The sequence below is a fragment of the Neoarius graeffei genome, chromosome 8 (genome assembly GCF_027579695.1).
Source record: "Neoarius graeffei isolate fNeoGra1 chromosome 8, fNeoGra1.pri, whole genome shotgun sequence".
NCBI lineage: Eukaryota > Metazoa > Chordata > Actinopteri > Siluriformes > Ariidae > Neoarius > Neoarius graeffei.
In genome coordinates, this window is record NC_083576.1 from 53,595,703 (window position 1) to 53,616,012 (window position 20,310).

At 42.7% G+C, this 20,310-nt stretch overlaps 2 protein-coding genes across 8 annotated transcripts in view; one reads left to right on the forward strand and one right to left on the reverse strand.

Moving 5' to 3' along the window:
- The first annotated feature begins 1,786 nt into the window (after positions 1-1,786).
- On the forward strand, positions 1,787-16,124 carry pdgfrl (platelet-derived growth factor receptor-like). Its single transcript, XM_060927860.1, has 6 exons — positions 1,787-1,946; positions 2,822-3,092; positions 5,517-5,668; positions 5,804-6,103; positions 6,228-6,364; positions 15,639-16,124. The coding sequence occupies exons 1-6, from the start codon at positions 1,892-1,894 to the stop codon at positions 15,828-15,830; spliced, it is 1,107 nt and encodes a 368-aa protein (XP_060783843.1). The 5' UTR covers positions 1,787-1,891; the 3' UTR covers positions 15,831-16,124.
- Positions 16,125-16,409: 285 nt separating this feature from the next.
- Positions 16,410-20,310, reverse strand: part of mtus1a (microtubule associated tumor suppressor 1a) — a 56,000-nt gene continuing 52,099 nt past the window's right edge. For 6 of the 7 annotated variants that reach the window (XM_060927862.1, XM_060927863.1, XM_060927866.1 and 3 more), the window contains 2 exons: positions 20,159-20,256; positions 16,410-17,904 (listed from right to left, as the gene is read on the reverse strand). In XM_060927862.1, coding sequence (XP_060783845.1) covers positions 17,688-17,904; positions 20,159-20,256 — 315 coding nt within the window. In that variant the 3' untranslated portion in view covers positions 16,410-17,687. The remainder of the gene's footprint in view (positions 17,905-20,158; positions 20,257-20,310) is intronic. The other variant, XR_009655231.1, reaches the window with a different exon arrangement.

The window sequence follows — 20,310 nt, forward strand, 5'->3', positions numbered from 1 at the left end:
CGAGTCCAGGACAATTTTAAGGACTAGTGACTTGACTCAGATTTGGACTTGGACTCATGCATTAACTGCAGTCGGACTCGTAAATTGGAGACGAGGACTTGGATTTTTTCTTTATTTTTTGTAACATGCTATAATTTGGCATAATATATTTATATCTACATTAATTTTTGTACTAATTTCGTGCAAGAGTGTCACACCTGTGCTCCTTAGTGCATGCATCAGATAGACTCTTGGGCGCACTCTGGACAACGCGTGCACCAAGTGGACTCTCACGCATGTGCCATAAATGACTTGCACCTGCACAGGATTAAGGCGCAATCAGCATGCCAATATAAAAACTGTGAAAACACACTTACTTTGCGAAGTATTGAGTTGTGTTGCTGACACATTACTGAGCCTTATTTCCTTGTTTGAGTTCCTGATCCCTGATTTCCTGTTTCTCTTCTTTGATTCTGCCTCATCTACAATAGCTTAAATAGTGCCTCACTCGACCTATTGCCTGTTTCACCATTTTTTCTACTGTTCTAGATTGTTTACCTGTCTTCACTTGTATAAACAAACACACCTTCTGCACTCGGCGACACGGTGGTGTAGTGGTTAGCGCTGTCGCCTCACAGCGAGAAGGTCTGGGTTCAAGCCCCGTGGCCAGCAAGGGCCTTTCTGTGTGGAGTTTGCATGTTCTCCCTGTGCCCACGTGGGTTTCCTCCGGGTGCTCCGGTTTCCCCCACAGTCCAAAGACCTACAGGTTAGGTTAACTGGTGACTCTAAATTGACCATAGGTGTGAATGTGAGTGTGAATGGTTGTCTGTGTCTATGTGTCAGCCCTGTGATGACCTGGCGACTTGTCCAGGGTGTACCCCGCCTTTCGCCTGTAGTCAGCTGGGATAGGCTCCAGCTTGCCTGCGACCCTGTAGAACAGGATAAAGTAGCTAGAGATAATGAGATGAGATGAGACCTTCTGCACTCACATCTGTCTCCCAACCATCTCTGACAGAATACTTTGCACTCCCTGACAAAGAGAACACACATTCACCTGTTCATACGTCATGTTCAGGAACAAACTAATGTTAATGGTGCTAAAACAGCCACTGTCAAGTGGTGCGGTTGGAGTCTTGTTCTCGGACTTGACTCGAAATTTTTTTAATGACTTGGACGTGAATAGTGGGGACTCGAGACTGGACCAACACTCAAGGTTTAGTGACTTAACTACAAGACTGCCCTAAACCCTCAACTGCTGTCTCAAACGTATATTGCTTTGCGTAAAAGTGTCAGCCAAGTGAGCAAATATAAATGTAGAAACTAAATCAACATCCTACAGAGAATTATTGTACTGTATATCTACAATATTTACCATGAGCTGGGAAAGTGGTTAGCGTGTCCATCTCTCAACCAAGAGACCATAAGTTATACTTGTGGTTGGGTCATGCCAAAGGCCATCATAAAAATGGTACCTACTGCCATCTGGTGAGGCACACTGCAATGCAGATGTGAGTAGGGAGTCAAACTCTTATGGTTACCAGAGGACCAAGCCACCACTGTAACCCTAGCTATGTAATAGGCAAGAGGCTGAGGGCTATATAAACGGAGATCGGTGCTGTCCGATGTGCCTTAAGGGCCTGGTTAGTACTAGGACAGGAGACTGCCTGGGAAGACCAGGTCCTGGCACAGGAGGGACTTTGACTTGGTATCTAAATAGCAAAAGCAGCTTTGGGCCAGAAGAGGGCACCAGAGGATGATCTTTGCAGAATTTTGGGGTCGGTAGAGGAGTTTAAAAACATTACCCTCTTTCTGTGGGTGATCAAGCCCACAGTGAAACAGAGACTGGTGTTTACAGAGCTTTAGATCTGCAGTCTGCCATTCTTGCAAGTCTGCACACCTGGAACGGTTCACTATGAAGCTCTGGGTACTTTTCTTATTATCACTACTCCTGCTGGAGATTCAAAATGGTGAGTCTATATCACTTTATTGTTATTAATTATGATTATGATAATAATTATTATTATTATTATTATTATTATTATTATTATATACTGGTTACCATGTCCCATCAAAGCAACAGTATTATCTGTGAAAGAAATTGTAGATATACAGTATGGCTTTTGTAGTTTGTCAGGAATTACCTTGGATTTGTTGGGAGCAATGTTGCTGAGGCAGTGATGAAGGTTGGGGAGGGGAACAAGTTCTACAGGAATTTACAAAAATCCTCATTATTTTGGATGAAACTCCCTGGGCTATCTTTATTTTCAGTAGCATGGCTTCCATTCACACTCAATATGTTGGGCAATGGAACATTTCTTTCTTTTTTCACTGTAATTTCTGTGTTGTAACTTTGACATCTTTAAAGCTCAGCAGCAAACAGACAAGAATCAAAGCTAGTTAAGACCTAATTAAAGTTCTGCTAGATCACTCTGGCACAGTGAAATACAAAACACATACATATTGTTTTGCGTTCTACATCTGCTTGCAAGACTCATGGTGTCTGGACATTGACATAACAAGAAAAAGCAAATTTCCTGCAATTCTGTTTGTACAGCTGTAGAGTTATAATGCAAAATGGAGTAGATTTCCAGATGCTGCTTTGTTCCTGCAACTCTGTTCTTGTTCTCTACTTTCTGCCTAGAACTGAACCAAAGCAAATATCAGATACACATTACTTGCGAAATAGTAATTCTTCTCATTCTCTAAAATGTTTCTCTCCATTTTGACAAAACTTTGATGCCTCCATACCTGCCCTGTTTTCTTCATTCCTTCTCATTTCCAAGCAAACATTAGCATTTCTGCTAATGGTTTGTCATGGCACTTCTTTCTCATGTTAACCCAGGTGTGAGTCAACAGACCAAGAGTAAGAAACATATCAGTCTCAGACCAGCACGAAGGCGAGTCAAGGGTCGCTACCCCAAAGTAAAAAACAAAGAGGTAGGAGGAAAATTTCAGTCCATTCTCACCCAGGTTCTGGACAAAGGCCGCTTTCTTCGTCTTGGTGACAGTATAATCTTGAACCCTGGAAAAACGCTGGAACTAAGGTGCAAAGGGAACAAGATTGGCTGGGCATACCCATCTAACTTGGGCACTTTTAATGATTCCCGTCTCAGGTACTTCAATTATTTTGCTCAGATGCTTCATTCTTAACCAATTCTCAAGTTGTATTTTTTTGGTCCATTTTCAGACTATATTGTTCCTTAGTTAGAGCTGATAAAATAAATAAATAAATAAATCTCATTATCTCTAGCCGCTTTATCCTGTTCCACAGGGTCGCAGGCAAGCTGGAGCCTATCCCAGCTGACTACGGGTGAAAGGCGGGGTACACCCTGGACAAGCCGCCAGGTCATCACAGGGCTGACACATAGACACAGACAACCATTCACACTCACATTCACACCTACGGTCAATTTAGAGTCACCAGTTAACCTAACCTGCATGTCTTTGGACTGTGGGGGAAACCGGAGCACCCGGAGGAAACCCACGCGGACACGGGGAGAACATGCAAACTCTGCACAGAAAGGCCCTCGCCAGTCACTGGGCTCGAACCTGGACCTTCTTGCTGTGAGGCAACAGCGCTAACCACTACACCACCGTGCCGCCCTAAATAAATAAATAAATAAATAAAATCTACATCAAATGTTTGCTCCTATAAAGCAATAATAATTCCAGTGTCTTGCAAAAGTATTCATCCCCCTTGGTGTTTGTCCTGTTTGCGACAGCATTACAAGCTGGAATTAAAATGGATTTTTGGATTAGCACCATTTGATTTGCACAACATGCCTACCACTTTAAAGGTGAAAATTGTTGTTTTATTGTGACACAAACAAGAATTAAGATGAAAAAACAGAAATCTGGAGTATGCATAGGTATTCACCCCCTTTTGTATGAAACTCCTAAATAAGAGCTGGTCCAACCAGTTCACTTCATAAGTCACATAATTAGTTGATTAAGATCCATCTGTGTGCAATCAAAGTGTCACATGATGTCTGTGTAAATCAACCTGTTCTGGAAGGACCCTGACTCTGCAACACTACTAAGCAAGCAACATAAAAACCAAGGAGCACTCCAAGCAGGTCAGAGACAAAGTTGTGAAGTATAGATCAGGGTTGGGTTATAAAAAAAATATCCCAAACTTTGAATATCCCAGGGAGCACCATTAAATCCATTATACTGTAGCAAAATGGAAAGAATATGGCACCACTACAAACCTGACAAGAGAAGGCCGCCCACCAAAACTCACAGACCAGGCAAGGAGGGCATTAATCAGAGATGCAACAAAGACACCAAAGATAACACTGAAGGAGCTGCAAAGATCCACAGTGGAGATGGGAGTATCTGTCCATAGGACCACTTTAAGCCGTACACCCCACAGAGCGGGGCTTTATAGAAGAGTGGCCAGGAAAAAGTCATTGCTTAAGAAAACACGTTTGGAGTTTGCCTAACAGCATGTGGAAGACTCCGCAAACACATAGAAGATGATTCTGTGGTCAAATGAGACTAAAATTGATCTTTTTGGCAATCATGGGAAATGCCATTTGTGGTGCAAACCCAACACCCTGAGAACACCATTCCTACAGTGAAGCATGGTGGTGGCAGCATCATGCTATGGAGATATTTTTCATCTGCAGGGACAGGAAAGCTAGTGAGGACTGAAGGAAAGATGGCTGGCACTAAATACAGGACAATTCTGGAGGCAAACCTGTTTGAGTCAGCCAGAAGTTTGAGACTGTGACAAAGGTTCACGTTCCAGCAGGACAATGACCCTAAACATACTGCTAAAGCTACACTGGAGTGGTTTAAAGAGAAACATTTAAATATCTTGGAATGGCCTAATCAAAGCCCAGACCTCAATCCAATTGAGAATCTGTGGCATAACTTGAAGATTGCTGAACACCAACGCAACCCATCTAACTTGAAGGAGTTGGAGCAGTTTAACTTTAGGAATGGGCAAAAATCCCAGTGGCTAGATGTGGTAAGCTAATAGAGCCATACCCCAAGAGACTTGCAGCTGTAATTGCAGCAAAAGGTGGCTCTACAAAGTATTGACTTTGGGGGGTGAATACCTATGCACACTCCAAATTTCTGTTTTTTCATCTTAATTATTGTTTGTGTCACAATAAAACAACAATTTTCACCTTTAAAGTGGTAGGCATGTTGTGTAAATCCAGTGGGGCTAACCCCCCAAAAATCAATTGTAATTCCAGCCTGTAAGGCAAAAAAACAAGACAAACACCAAGGGGGATGAATACTTTTGCAAGACACTGTAGAACTGTACAATGGTAGACATTGTCTCAAAAGAGCTTTTCAAAAATGTGGATTTATATCCCTAATGAACAGGTGATAGTGGCAGGGAAAATCCCCCGAGATGACATGAGAATGAAATCTTGAGAGAACTTATCACATTTATATTCATAAACTGTAGATTATCCAGTAAAGTAATGATTTAAGTATGTGTTTTATTCAATAAAGTAAATGATTTAAGCACCTTTATGTGATCGATGCTGAAAGACTGGCCTTGTTTCTTGTTGTGTTAGCATTGACCAGAATGAGAAGTTTAGTCAGTTGACCCTGACATCACCCTCTGCTGCTGATACGGGAGAGTACAGCTGCTGGGTGATACTCTGTGATGGTGATGAGTGTCAGAAGGACCCAGATCACACCTCCACCACCTACATATACTTTACAGGTACAACATATCTTACAGTATCAAAAAAAAAGTTCTTGATAATATTACAGTATTGTTTTTGCAACTATGACCCTAACAATCAGTGCTCTTTAGAGGTCTAAAAGATCATGCAAATGTCTTTATCTCTCTGTCAAGATAAAGATGAGCTATTTGTCCCATCACCCATCCACTTTGAGATTGTGTTCCTGCGACCTGATAGACCTGCAACAGTGCCCTGCCGAGTCACGACCCCCAAGACCACAGTGTCCCTACACAGGGAAATGCCTCCAGAGGAGATACATACTAATGAAAGTCTTATCTCCTACAACCCCACCAAAGGCTTTATCCTTCAGAGCCCCAGCCCTGATCACATGGGGGCCTTTTACTGCAAGGCTAGCAGCACCACAAAAACTACACCACAGATCTCCACTAAGTACCAGCTGCTTTATCTTGAAGGTTAGAAAGATGTATTGAATAAACATGCAATGTGTGATTTGATGACTCAACTTTGAGATGGGTTAAAAAAACAACCAGAAAGATGAGGTTTGTTGTGCATGTTCTTTACTCTTTTTCACTCTAGTACCTAGTGGTCCTCCGTATGCAACTATTCAGGCCTCCTCAAATGAAGTGAGTGGAGGGGATGTCTTTAACATCACTTGCACAGTTCTGGGTGAGCCTGAGATGGATGTTAAATTCAGCTGGACCTATCCAGGACAGGTAAATAGCATAATACTTTGTCAAAAAGGAGACCAGACAAAAGGCTTATTGAAACTGGATTGAAAATGTTTGTTTATTGCGACACAATTTTAGTCGTGTTTGAATTCTGTACTATAAAGTGCAGGAGACTATAGTTGGTGCAAAACTGGAAGTCATTAGTAAATGTACAGTGGTGCTTGAAAGTTTGTGAACCCTTTAGAATTTTCTATATTTTTGCATAAATATGACTGTAGAATCAGACCAGGTGGGTGGAGCACAGAATCACGGCAGGCCAGAACTGAGTTCTCAAAAACCCCTTTTATTTTAGCTTTTCAGCTTTTACATTTACTCTCGCTCGCACGCACACACACACACACACACACACACAAGGGTTTTGGTTGGGGGAGAGGTCCCTTTCTCTGCTCTCTCTCTCTCCTTTTATAGGGTGCAGTCACTGGGGAAGACACACAAACACAGGTTAATTCACTTCAGGTGCAGTGATTTTACCACTTACCTTTCCTGACTCCGCCCTCCATTCACAGACCGCTGCTTGACCACGCCCCCGCTGCCACATACCCCCACCGCCCGACTCAGGCTGGGGAGCCGTCCGGCCTGCAGCCGACTCCCCCCGACAGGAGAGGAAATCTGCCACGACCATCTATGCCCCCGGCCTGTGGACCACCTTGAATTTAAACGGCTGGAGTGCCAGATACCAACGGGTGATCCGTGCGTTGGCATCCTTCATGCAGTGGAGCCACTGCAGGGGCGCGTGGTCCGAACAGAGGGTGAAAGGGCACCCCAGCAGGTAGTAGTGGAGGGCTAGGACCGCCCACTTGATGGCAAGGCATTCCTTTTCTATTGTGCTGTACGTGCCCTCACGCACTGACAGCTTCTGGCTGATGTACAGCATGGGACGTTCCTCACCCTCCACCTCCTGGGACAGAACAGCCCCCAGCCCTCTGTCCGATGCATCCGTCTGCAAAATAAAGGGGAGAGAAAAGTCAGGGGAGTGTAACAGTGGGCCCCCCCCACAGTGCAGCCTTTACCTCAGAGAAAGCCCGCTGGCATTGCTCCATCCACTGGACCAGATCTGGTGCTCCCTTTTTAGTGAGATCAGTCAGCGGGCTGGTGACGTCCGAATAATTAGGTATAAACCTACGATAGTAGCCAGCCAGCCCCAGGAACTGTCTCACCCCCTTTTTGGTCTTGGGCCTCGAGCAGGCCGCAATCGCTGCTGTCTTATTAATTTGGGGACGCACCTGCCCATTGCCCAAGTGGAAACCCAGATACTGTACTTCCACCCGCCCAATCGCACACTTCTTTGGGTTGGCTGTGAGACCCGCTCGCCTCAGTGACCTAAGGACGGCTCTTAGGTGTTCTAAGTGCCGCGGCCAGTCATTACTGTAAATAATAACATCATCTAAGTACGCGGCCGCGTAGGTGGCGTGGGGGCAGAGGACCCTGTCCATAAGCCGCTGGAACGTAGCGGGCACCCCAAACAGCCCAAAAGGAATTGTGATGAACTGGTGTAAGCCAAACGGTGTGGAAAAGGCCCCACTTTTCACTAAATGCGTCATTAATTCCCTAAATCCCAGCCAGTCAGTCCCCAGAATTATCGAGTGGGTAAGGCGAGGATTAACCGCCGCATTTACTCTAAATTTTTCCCCTCAAAATAGAATGTGGACCGACACTAAAGGGTAGTTGTGAACATCCCTGTGCACACACAACACCTTCACCAATTGTGCTCTCCCCAATGCCTCGTCTTGCACCAGGCTTTGGTGGATTGAGGTCTGATTACAGCCGGAGTCCACCAAAGCCTGATACATATCCCCTTGGATACTCACCGGTATGCGATACGCTCCAGCCCGATTGAGGGCGGTCCCTGGCGCGTCGGGGATCCGGACCACCGTGCCCACCTTCATCGCAGAGCACTGATGCTGGAGGTGCCCCGGTTCTCCGCAGCGCCAGCATACTGGCCCAGGCTCTCCCTCTGCACCGGTGTTCCGGACATCACTCACCTGAGGGGGGCGGAAGACACAGACAAGGAAGTAGGAAACGGTAGGGCACCGCGGGTGCGGCGGGCCAGCTGGGGTGGAACCGGCCCCCTCCTCCGCGGTGGGGGAATGGGGCGAGGATGAGGAGCAGAGGGAGAGAGAGAGAGAGAGAGAGAGGGGAGAAGAGGAGACATGCTGTCCTGCCATTGGAACGGCCACCATATGGTCCTCCGCCAGCTCGAAGGCCTGATCCAGCAATGCCGGGCGATGGCACTGGACCCATTCCACTGTTCCTTCCGGAAGTCAGGCGATGAATTGTTCCAGCGCCACCAGGTCGACGATTCCCTCGGCGTCGCGGTTGTCGGCCCTCAGCCACCGCCGGCAGGCATCCTGGAGTTGCTGGCCAAACGCGAACGGCCAGCCGACTTCCTCCAGGCGCAGCGCGCGGAAGCGCTGGCGTTGCTGTTCCGGGGTGCGACCCACATGTTGGAGGACGGCCCTGCGGAAGTCCACGTAGACCAGCTGGCTGTCGGCGGGGAGCTGTAGCGCTGCCAGCTGCGCCTCGCCCGTTAGCAGGGGGAGGAGGCATGCCGCGCGCTGTTCCACCGGCCAATCCCACGCCTCTGCTGCCTGCTCAAAAAGATTGAGGAAGGCTTCGGGGTCGTCCTGCGGACCCATCTTCGTTAGGGTGAGGTGGGGAAGGTCCACGGCGGTGGTGATCGTGGACCCCGCCGACGCGAGCAGGTGCCGGAACACCTGGCGATCTTCCTGCTGCACCAGCACCAGGGCTTTGAACCGTTGTTCCTGCTCCTTCCAGAGGGTGATCAGCGCCTGGTGCTGGCTCTGTTGGGCCGTGGTGAGGGCATGGATCAGGTCCTTGAAAGGGGAGGAATCCATGGGGCTATTCCCTTCTGCACTCCTTCCCGGGTTTCGGCACCACTGTAGAATCAGACCAGGTGGGTGGAGCACAGAAGCACGGCAGGCCAGAACTGAGTTCTCAAAAACCCCTTTTATTTTAGCTTTTCAGCTTTTACATTTATTCTCGCTCGCTCGCTCGCTCGCTCGCACGCGCACACACACACACGAGTTCTGGTTGGGGGAGAGCTCCCTTTCTCTGCTCTCTCTCTCCTTTCATAGGGCGCGGTCACTGGGGAAGACACACAAACACAGGTTAATTCACATCAGGTGCAGTGATTCTACCACTTACCTTACCTGACTCCACCCTCCATTCACAGACCGAAGCTTGACCATGCCCCCGCTGCCACAATGACTTAAAACATCATCAGATTTTCACACAAGTCCTAAAAGTAGATAAAGAGAACCCAGTTAAACAAATGAGACAAAAATATTACACTTGGTCATTTATTTATTGAGGAAAATAATCCAATATTGCATATCTGTGAGTGGCAAAAGTATGTGAATCTCTAGGATTAGCAGTTAATTTGAAGATGAAATTACCGTAGAGTCAGGTGCTTTCAATCAATGGGATGACAATCAGGTGTGAGTGAGCACCCTGTTTTATTTAAAGAACAGGGATCTATCAAAGTCTGATCTTCACAACATGTTTGTGGAAGTGTATCATGGCACGAACAAAGGAGATTTCTGAGGGCCTCAGAAAAAGCGTTGTTGATGCTCATCAGGCTGGAAAAGGTTACAAAACCATCTCTAAAGAGTTTGGACTCCACCAATCCACAGTCAGGCAGATTGTGTACAAATGGAGGAAATTCTAGACCATTGTTACCCTCCCCAGGAGTGGTCAACCAACAAAGATCACTCCAAGAGCAAGGTGTGTAATAGTCGGCGAGGTCACAGAGGACCCCAGAGTAACTTCTAAGCAACTGAAGGTCTCTCTCACATTGGCTTGATGATACCCGAGTCAACCATCAGGAGAACCCTGAACAACAATGGTGTGCATGGCAGGGTTGCAAGGAGAAAGCCACTGCTCTCTAAAAAGAACATTGTTGCTTGTCTGCAGTTTGCTAAAGATCACATGGACAAGCCAGAAGGCTATTGGAAAAATGTTTTGTGGAAGGATGAGACCAAAATACAATTTTTTGGTTTATATGAGAAGCGTTATGTTTGGAGAAAGGAAAACACTGCATTCCAGCATAAGAACTTTATCCCATCTATGAAACATGGTGGTGGTAATATCATGGTTTGGGCCTGTTTTGCTGCATCTGGGCCAGGATGGCTTGCTATAATTGATGGAACAATGAATTCTGAATTATAGCAGAGAATTCTAAAGGAAACTGTCAGGACATCTGTCCATGAACTGAATCTCAAGAGAAGGTGGGTCATGCAGCAAGACAATGACCCTAAGCACACAAGTCATTCTACCAAAGAATGGTTAAAGAAGAATAAAGTTAATGTTTTGGAATGGCCAAGTCAAAGTCCTGACCTTAATCCAATCGAAATGTTGTGGAAGGACCTGAAGCGAGCAGTTCATGTGAGGAAACCCACCAACATCCCAGAGTTGAAGCTGTTCTGTACGGAGGAATGGGCTAAAATTCCTCCAAGCCGGTGTGCAGGACTGATCAACAGTTACCGCAAACGTTTAGTTGCAGTTATTGCTGCACAAGGTGGTCACACCAGATACTGAAAGCAAAAGTTCACATACTTTTGCCACTCACAGATATTTAATATTGGATCATTTTCCTCAATAAATAAATGACCAAGTATAATATTTTTGTCTCCTTTGTTTAACTGGGTTCTCTTTATCTACTTTTAGGCCTTGTGAAAATCTGATGTTTTAGGTCATATTTATGCAGAAATATAGAAAATTCTAAACGGTTCACAAACTTTCAAGCACCACTGTACATCAATTATAAACCTCAGCTACCATTGTTTTGACCAATACAGCAATATTTGCTCACATCACTCATTTCAGCTGCACTAACTCCTGCTGCTGATATATAAAAAGCTCTTGCTTAACTTTTAGAGCCAGTATGTCCACTTACCGTAGGTCCCCTGGCACTTGGCTCCTAGTTAAAATTATCTTACGCCCTATAGGAATATTTAATGTTTCAGCACATAAACTTTAGGATTTGAACACACTCCCATAATCTGTCAGAAACAGCTCTTTCTTTTTCTCTTTTTAATCTGAGCTGAAAACTTTCCTGTTCCACAAAGCAAGAAATCCTGAGAAGAAAGAAAACAAGTTAAATTATTCTTTTCAAAACCAGAAACATTATGGAAAATAAAAAAGAAAAGAAAATGCAAAACAACAAACAAACACACTACATTTGGAAAAGTCATTTTTGCAACATATAGTCTATATGAAATACGCTCAAAAGAGATTTTTTTGTGGCACTTTTCTTATTACATTATATGCATTTTGCAATTGCTCTTATCCAGAGTAACATACAATATACCCAGAGCAGCCTGGGGTTAGGTACCTTGCTCAAGGACACTTCAGCCATTCCTGCTGGTCTAGGGAATCAAACTAGCAACCTTTTAGTCCCAAAGCTGCTTCTCTATCCATTAGGCCATATGAGATGTACAGGGAAGGAACAATTGCAGAATAAACTAGAAGGGCACTTGGTAGTGTGCATACCTCTGGCAAGCCACATATTATCAACATCAAAATCAAATCACCTGAACCTAGGATAATACTAAAGCTGTACACCAAATTTCATCAAAATCAGTTCACTACTTTTATGAGTTATATCAGGAACAGTCAAAAAAAAATCCTGGATCCACATATATATCCAGATTTGCGTCAAAATCTAATCATTTTTTTTACTGATCTTTGCCTTAACATAATTGAAAATAACATGTACAAGAAAACTAAATAATAAGTATGATTACACGTAGGCAGGGTCGCCACAACAGTTTACACAAATTACTGTGGGCCCAGTTAATTTTTAAAAAAAAATGAAGATGGATAGGTGCACTAATACATTAAAATGCAATGCGATAATAGAAAAAAATCTGAACATTAATCTAAAACCAACAGGTAATGGGGCTGGTAACAGACTTGTTACATTTCACACAGTTTTCCATGACCGTGGGTCTTCTACGTTGTACACAGAGATAAGTACATCATGATACAGTTGTGGTCAGAAGTTTACATACATTCATCATGGTCATGAATGTCATGGTAATTTTGGGCTGTTAATGATTTCCTTGAACTGTTCTTTTTCCAGGGTGGAATGATTGTCCAACATACATCTTTAATGACTTCAGAAAAGAAGAATTTAGTGCACAAGTTTGAATTTATTTTGGATTTTCTCTAATTCACACAGGGTTAAAATTATACATACAGGCTCAAATATATACATACATTCACTTAAATCTGTTAATAAGTGGTGCTGAAAGTTCTACAATGTCTTTTAATTTGACAAGGCCAAGGCCTATTAACTTCTCCTTACTGATCATGATTGACTACAACTGGTAGTTTCTCTTTGCCAGCATAAAAAGGATTTGTTTGACAACACTCATTGGATTGACCAATACTCAGAACCATAGGAAAGTCCAAGGAACTCAGTGAAGATCTAAGAAGGAGAATTGTAGATTTACACAAGTTGGGAAGGTCTCTTGGAGCCATATCTAAACAACTGCAGATTCCAAGATCATCAGTTATTTGGATGTGTCACCACTTTGGCAAGGTCTGGAAGAAGACCCAAACTGTCACCCTTAGATGAAAGGAAATTGGTTAGGATGTTTAGGAACAACCCAGGAACCACCAAGGCTCAAGCCTGCCATGAACTGGAAACTGCTGGAACACCAGCATCACTGTCCACAGTGAAGTGAGTTTTACATTGCCGTGGACAGAGAGGGTGCCGACCAAGAAAGAAACCCCTGCTCCAAAATTGACACCTTCAAGATTGACTGAAATTTGCAGCTGCCCACATGGACAAGCCAAATGCCTTCTGGAGAAAAGTTTTTTGGTCAGACGAGACAAAGATTGAGCTATTTGGCCACAATGACAAGAGGTACAGTGTGTCTAGAGGAGTAAAGGTGAGGCTTTCAAACCTAAGAACACTGTACCAACTGTCAAGCATGGTGGTGGTAGCATCATCCTCTGGGGCACTCAATTCTTGTTTTTTTGTCTAGCCAGAATTATGCCAGAAGCTTGTTGATGGCTACCCAGAGCGTCTGGTCCAGGTGCAACTTGCTAAGGGACATTTAACCAAATATTAGTGGGGAATATGTATATATTTGATCCTGTATGTATAATTTTGACCCTGTGTGGATTAGAGAAAATCCAAAATAAATTCAAACTTGTGCACTCAATTCTTGTTTTTTGAAGCCATTAAATATGTATGCTGTACAATCATTCCACCCTGGAAAAAGAACATCCATCCATTATCTATAGCCACTTATCATGTTCTACAGGGTTGCAGGAGCCTATCCCAGCTGACCCTGGACAAGTCACCAGGTTATTGTAGGGCTGACACATAGACACAAACAACCATTCACACCTACGGTCAATTTAGAGCCACCAATTAGCCTAACCTGAATGTCTTTGGACCATGGGTGAAACTGGAGCACCCAGAGGAAACCCACACAGACAGGCCCTTGCCGGCCGCTGGGCTCAAACCCAGGACTTTCTTGCTGTGAGGCGACAGTGCTAACCACTACACCACCGTGCCACCCAGAAAAAGAACAGTTCAAGGAAATCATTAACAGCCCAAAATGACCATGATACACTCATCATGGGCATGAATATGTAAACTTCTGACCACAACTGTAGTAAGCTTGTAAAAAGAATTTAAACCGTCACCGTTTAAATTACTTGTTCCATGGCCCACCTTTCCTCAAAATTTCCTCAAAATCCGTTCGCTAATTTTTGGGTTACGTTGGGCACAAACAAACAAATGGAGGTGAAAACAACCTCCAACAAAATTGGCAGAGGTAATTTGTAATAGCAACAGTGTTGTAATCTTTGTCTGAGAAAATAGACTTCTCGATGATTCTATTGTTATTTAAGTGTTATTCAAGCAAGCTACTTTTCTAGGACATCTGTAATGACTGTTGCTTGGTTACTGACTTTAATGAGGTGTTAATGAAGTTATCTTTCTTAGACCATACTACAGCACAAGCCAATTCTGGATGGCTTACCAATTCAAAGTTTTTTGAAATCACTCCAACAATGTTATCAGTATATTGGCCGTGTAATGAGTCCAATTGTAAAGTTGTAATGAGAGAAACCTCACTGTGTTATCCTGACTGGTAAGTTATAGAGAATAGAAGAAAAAAGGAAGACACACAGTACAACCCAGGGATGAGTGATATAAAGTAAGTGGTAGTATTCAACTTGACACCCTGCTATATTAGTTATATTTAACAGTTAATCCACAAAATTGGAAATGGCTAGAAGTCATGCACGACGAGACTGAGTGGAATAACTGTTTTATTCTATCCACGTTCACTGGATTTTGAGAAACGGAGCAATTTTATTTAGATTTTTTGCAAATTCGATAAATAAAAACTTTACAAAATGTCCGACAAAATCATTTCCGCTTAGAATAGCGCCACTGACTGATTTGGAGTGTGGAACAGGATACATTGGGGGGGGGGGGAGGCCAACCAACCAACTATATTCTTTTAGCTATTTCTGTTTCTTTTAAATACTTGATCATTTTTTGGGGTTTGTTTTCAAGTAGAGTTTTTATTTCGTCCTCGGTTGGTTCAGAAACATGCTCCGCCATTTTGTTTTTCTCTACTCACGGTATATGAGCTGATAGCCTAGTAGTAGCCAATCAGAGCGCATGATTGCTCATATCCAGTGAATGTGGACAGAATAATTCATGTTATACAAATCCAACATCCAATAGCACAGTGCCATCTTCACCTTGTCTTGGAGTTTAAACTTTATAAAAATGTTTGTAATTGGCTCACACTGAAAAACATTTAAAAAAAACCCTCAGTGTGACTGTTTATAGAAACAGAGAGCTCAGCCTCAGTGAGTGATAGATTTATGTGCTGTTCTATATAGCTCTGTATCCTACAGCTGCAGTTGAACGGAGGCGTTTTGAAATAATTCCAATTTTCAACATCTTCCTTTTTTTAACATCCAATACATTTTCTCCAATTTCTACTTGTGATGACATTTGTGCACCCACCACCCTCCAGTGTCCTCTCTGCTCCAACCCAAGGGGGCCTGGCTGTCTAGAACAAACAAAAGCCACCCAGAACTCCAGCACAAGCTCAGAGTTCTCCTCATTACACAGTTCTACAATCAATCACTCTCCCTTCAGATTCTAGGCCATTTAAACCCAAAGGCTTGTGTTCACAAATAAGCAATTACTGAATGTAAGCAAACTCCTCTTGAGCTCGTTTCTTATTTTCCCATGAAGGACCAGAGGCCTGTGAGTGTTCAAGAGTCAAGGAGGCTGATAAACAGAGGTGTGGGCCAAATCACACGCATTTCCCAGAGTGTCATGATTGTGGATGATGTGGAGACTATTGATTTTGGGAACTACATATGCACAGCCAAAAACGCCAATGGAGAGACATCTGTGGCCACACAAGTGAACACCCATCATTAGACCATTATGGGGCACTAAAACCGGACTCTCTAACACCCAAGGCATCTTGCTGTGCTTTTTTTTTTTTGGGGGGGGGGCACACTTCATGGCAAGTTCAAGATAAAGTGCTAATATAATATCTTTTACTGGTTTCACATCTGTGAATATTTCATATAATGAAAATATCTCCAGTGAAAATGTCATTGTTTACCCAGATCTATGCTTTTTTTTTTAATGCTACAATCATTATCTGTACCTCAATATTAACATGGTCTTGCATTGCTGGAAGTGAAAATAAAATAAGCTGATGGTGGAGCTTGTGGTGGAAAGTGTGCTAAGCCTCTAATGGACTCCGTATGTGGAATGTAGAGTGCAGAGTGAAGCCTGTGCTTATTTTTGGTTCAGTGTTACACATTCTTCACTTTCCACTTTCTTAGACAAGTCTTACCTACGCCTTCTGTAACTCTGCATTTGTCCTGCTATTATTACATACATTTTAACTATTTCCATATGAAAAGGCTCCTACTAATTAAAATACTAATTAAAAATGCACCAGACTTTGAAATGAAAGTGATTTTAATGACTTTATTAATCGCACATAAAAAAAAAAAATTAAGCTTCACGCCAATAAACATAACTCTCAAATATCTTCGTGACACACAACCAAGTTAGCTCTTAAATTTCTTGTTATCAGAACTAAACCATGTTCATGTGTGAAATAGTTAAACCTTAAAGCTGCAGAAGAAGAGTTTCAACACTGGGGGTTGCTCTTGAGGCCACTTGAACATGCACAAACAAACGGTCATATAGGTTGGTCCCATGGGCAGAAAGAAGTTAAAGAAAAGAGGATGAACAAAGTGTACACCAGTATCTCATCAGGGGTCAACAGTAGTGAACAATCAAACCCGTATTCATATTTAAAAAAAACAACAAAAAAAAAACAACAAAAAACAAACCACACTGACAAGAGATTTTCATTCCTAGAAGTAGCAGGTAATTGGACTGGCAAAAATCTGAACCATCAAATACACAGTTCATCAGTCTTCAGTTTGTGGGACTTAATCATCTTTAAAACATAACTAATATACAAGGTCCAAATACTGATGCAAAATGCAAAGAATATATTTGCATTTCTACATTTTTTAGGAATGTTGCTCCAAGTGTTTGGTTTCATTCACTCGTGTATAAAAATGACTTGAGAGAGCAAAAAGGAAAAAAAAAAAAAAAGTATTTAAATGTACTCATGCCATTTTTATACAATATTTGATGCCTTGCTAATCAAAAGTTAGGGGAAGAGACAGTACTCTAATGAAAAAAATTAATTAACTCTCTAAACTGTCCAGTAGCATCTGGAAAGCTTTGAAAGGAATTTGTTGTGATGTTAAGCAGGTCGTCGTAAAAGACTGCTAGTGGTAAAGCTTTTCAAAGTTGCCAAACACCATCAAGTTAATTTTGATATGCATAGTAACTAAAGACATAAAAAGCATTTTGCCATTTCATTCAAACACGGCCAGTCATGTGCCGTCCCAGATAATGGAGGACAGAAGTATGAAGTGTGGAGGTCTAGCGGCAAAAAAAAAAAAGAGAAATTATTTACAAACCCTGAGATATTTTTCTCCCAAAATCAGATGTGAAAGGCAAAAGTACAAAAAGGTGGCCTTATTGATCAAGTGCTTCTGTGCAATCCTTTAAACAGTCTTAATAATCTTAACTATACAAGTTTCACCTGGGAATAGATCCATTTTGGATTAATGTCCTTCAGGTTACAGGATGTAGACCCACAAAGCTAATATAGCCTTCATTGTAGACAAAAAGTCTGTCCCTGGAAGAAAAAAAAAAGTGTTTGAGAAGCTGCTTCCTGGAAGCTGATGACCAATGTTATCTGGGGGAAACGGGGGGGCTGGAGAAAAGCCCCGAGTGGCGAGGGGACTGTAGAGTCACAGAGGTAGAAGAGGGTGAGATCTTGCGTGGACTGCTCAAGTCTCCATTCTGTAGCTTCCACAGCAGCTCCTCGTTTTCCATCGACAGACGCTTGTTCACTTTTGTTTCCTTCTGAAGTGATTCCTGCAGCACTGCCTGCTCTGTGGACAGTTGCCTAGGGGAAGGGAAAAGCACATATGAACGTAATTCAAGTTACAAAGCAAGTACTTGAAGTGTTAGTACAAATAAAACAAGACTACCGTCATCTAGATCCCTCGCCCTATATACCAAGTTTTAAGATATTATGGATCACATCATTTTTCAAGTTCTGCTGCAGGAAACCAACCCTGCCTCTTTACACCGACCTCAGCAGCCTATGGCATAAACCCACCGGATCTTTGGTCCAGGTGAGCTAAAAATTGTAAATTTTTCATATTTCTTAGTATCAAGAGGTACATATACATTACTTAATCAACACATATACCAAAACCATACCACTCAGTTTTCAAGTTCTGCTCTGGAAACAAAACCTACCCTTAAGACTAACCTGAGAGACTAAGTCTGAAATTGTTTCCATGGAAACATCTCATCTCATTATCTCTAGCCACTTTATCCTGTTCTACAGGGTCGCAGGCAAGCTGGAGCCTATCCCAGCTGACTACGGGCGAAAGGCAGGGTACACCCTGGACAAGTCGCCAGGTCATCACAGGGCTGACACACAGACACAGACAACCATTCACACTCACATTCACACCTACGCTCAATTTAGAGTCACCAGTTAACCTAACCTGCATGTCTTTGGACTGTGGGGGAAACCAGAGCCCATGGAAACATGAAAAATTAAAATCTCAAATTTCTTAGTATGAAAAGGCATATCTACATCACCTTGTTAACATGTATACCAAGTTTCAAATCCATACCATGAATAGTTTTGGATACATGCTCCAGAAACGAACACTGCTCTTAGAAACTAAATAAAAATCTAATTTTTATTATTTTTTTTTTTTAAATGTAAAAACTTGAAAAATACTCCCCCCCCCCCCCAAAAAAAAATCCAAAATAGCAAAAGGCACCAGTTCACATGTTGGTTGATATGTATACAAAGTTTCATGAAGATATCTTCAGTAGCTTTAAAAGATGGCCCGGAAACAAAAGCGTGACCGGACAGACGGATGGAACCCGTTTCTATATAGTTTGGCGGGGGATAACACAGAACAACAAAATAGAAGAAAATCAAAAAGCACCAGAAAATAAACAAAAATACAAATAGGTCACAGACTACGGAAATATAATAAACAAACAAACTAGAGACCTGTGCAGGTCTGAGCTCAGCCTTTTACGTGGACAATTATTTTTTTCATGATTCAATTCACAATTTTGACCTTCTGATTTGAAATCACGATTCACATTTTTTTGTCCTCTATTTTATAACTGATGCAAATCATTGTCGATATTCTGTTAACTGTCAGCCTAGAAATGTAGAGCAATATATTTAAAAAAAAAAAGTTGCCTTTGGAGTCTTTATTCAGACCCCCAGTCACTCCATGGACTTTGAATGTATCACAGCTCAGTCATTTTTGGCACATTTTAATTTTCAAAGCGCAAAGCACTTAAACAAAAACAAAAAAAGCCATGAAAACATCATGACTTCCTCAATCTTTTATAACACAAAAATAGTCACTTGTGTTAAAGTGAATACCACCTCTTGAGACACAACATTCATTGTCCAGAGAGAATATAAGGCACGGAGATTGTAAGAAAATGTCGCCAAACTGGGCTTTTAAAAGCTGGTGGCTTTAGGAATTCTGAGTCATCCGCCATGTTGTTCCCAAAGCAACACGTGATCTTGTGAGATTGCTACGGCAACCACAAACATGGCTGCGGCCCATGTACAGCTCTGGATACCAAATCGAATTTTTCATATCAAAATTATACTGTTTGTTGAAATGTGTTATGCATCTCGGGTTATCGGGACGAAATTAGGTATCGCTAGTGAATCGTGATTCGTTAAATTTTAATCGATTTTTGAATCACAGATTGAAATGGATCGACAGATCAGGAATCGATTAATCCTCACACCTCTAGTGGACACCAGGATTTGAACAGATGTTGCAAAATCTGTTCCTTTCCTGGACAGCACTCTAGACCGCTCGGCCACAGAGGATTACATTGCGAGCTGAGGTTATGCAACGTGGCACTTACATAGTCAGTATGCAGTGGCACCACACTGTGACTGTAGGATCGCTACCTGAGGCTGGCACGCCAATTACATTCATAAAAACACGCTTGAACTCTGTTAAACATACACATACAGCCAAGTGCCTCTGTAGGCTTCAGCCAAAGGCTGAGCCAAAAAGGAAAGAAAAATCAAACCACAAGGTCAGGGATACCAAGAGAAAAACCAGAGACCAGTAAAAGATGAGCCAAACCTTGATAATGCAGCATGTTTGTCCATTCTGGCTTTTAGATCTTCATTTTCTTGCTGGACTTTCTTAAGGCATTCGTCAAGCTTCACATTTTTCTCCATCTAGAATAATGCAATTAAAACACCCACATCGTGTGTAAACTGAAATATCAGGTC

What these genes read in the sequence shown, in the direction of transcription:
- pdgfrl (XM_060927860.1), top strand. Translation starts at nt 1,892, where the DNA reads ATGAAGCTCTGGGTACTTTTCTTATTATCACTACTCCTGCTGGAGATT. An exon ending in CACCTACATATACTTTACAG is followed by an intron (nt 5,669 to 5,803) that starts GTACAACATATC and finishes CTCTCTGTCAAG; the next exon opens with ATAAAGATGAGCTATTTGTC. An exon ending in GCTGGACCTATCCAGGACAG is followed by an intron (nt 6,365 to 15,638) that starts GTAAATAGCATA and finishes TTTCCCATGAAG; the next exon opens with GACCAGAGGCCTGTGAGTGT.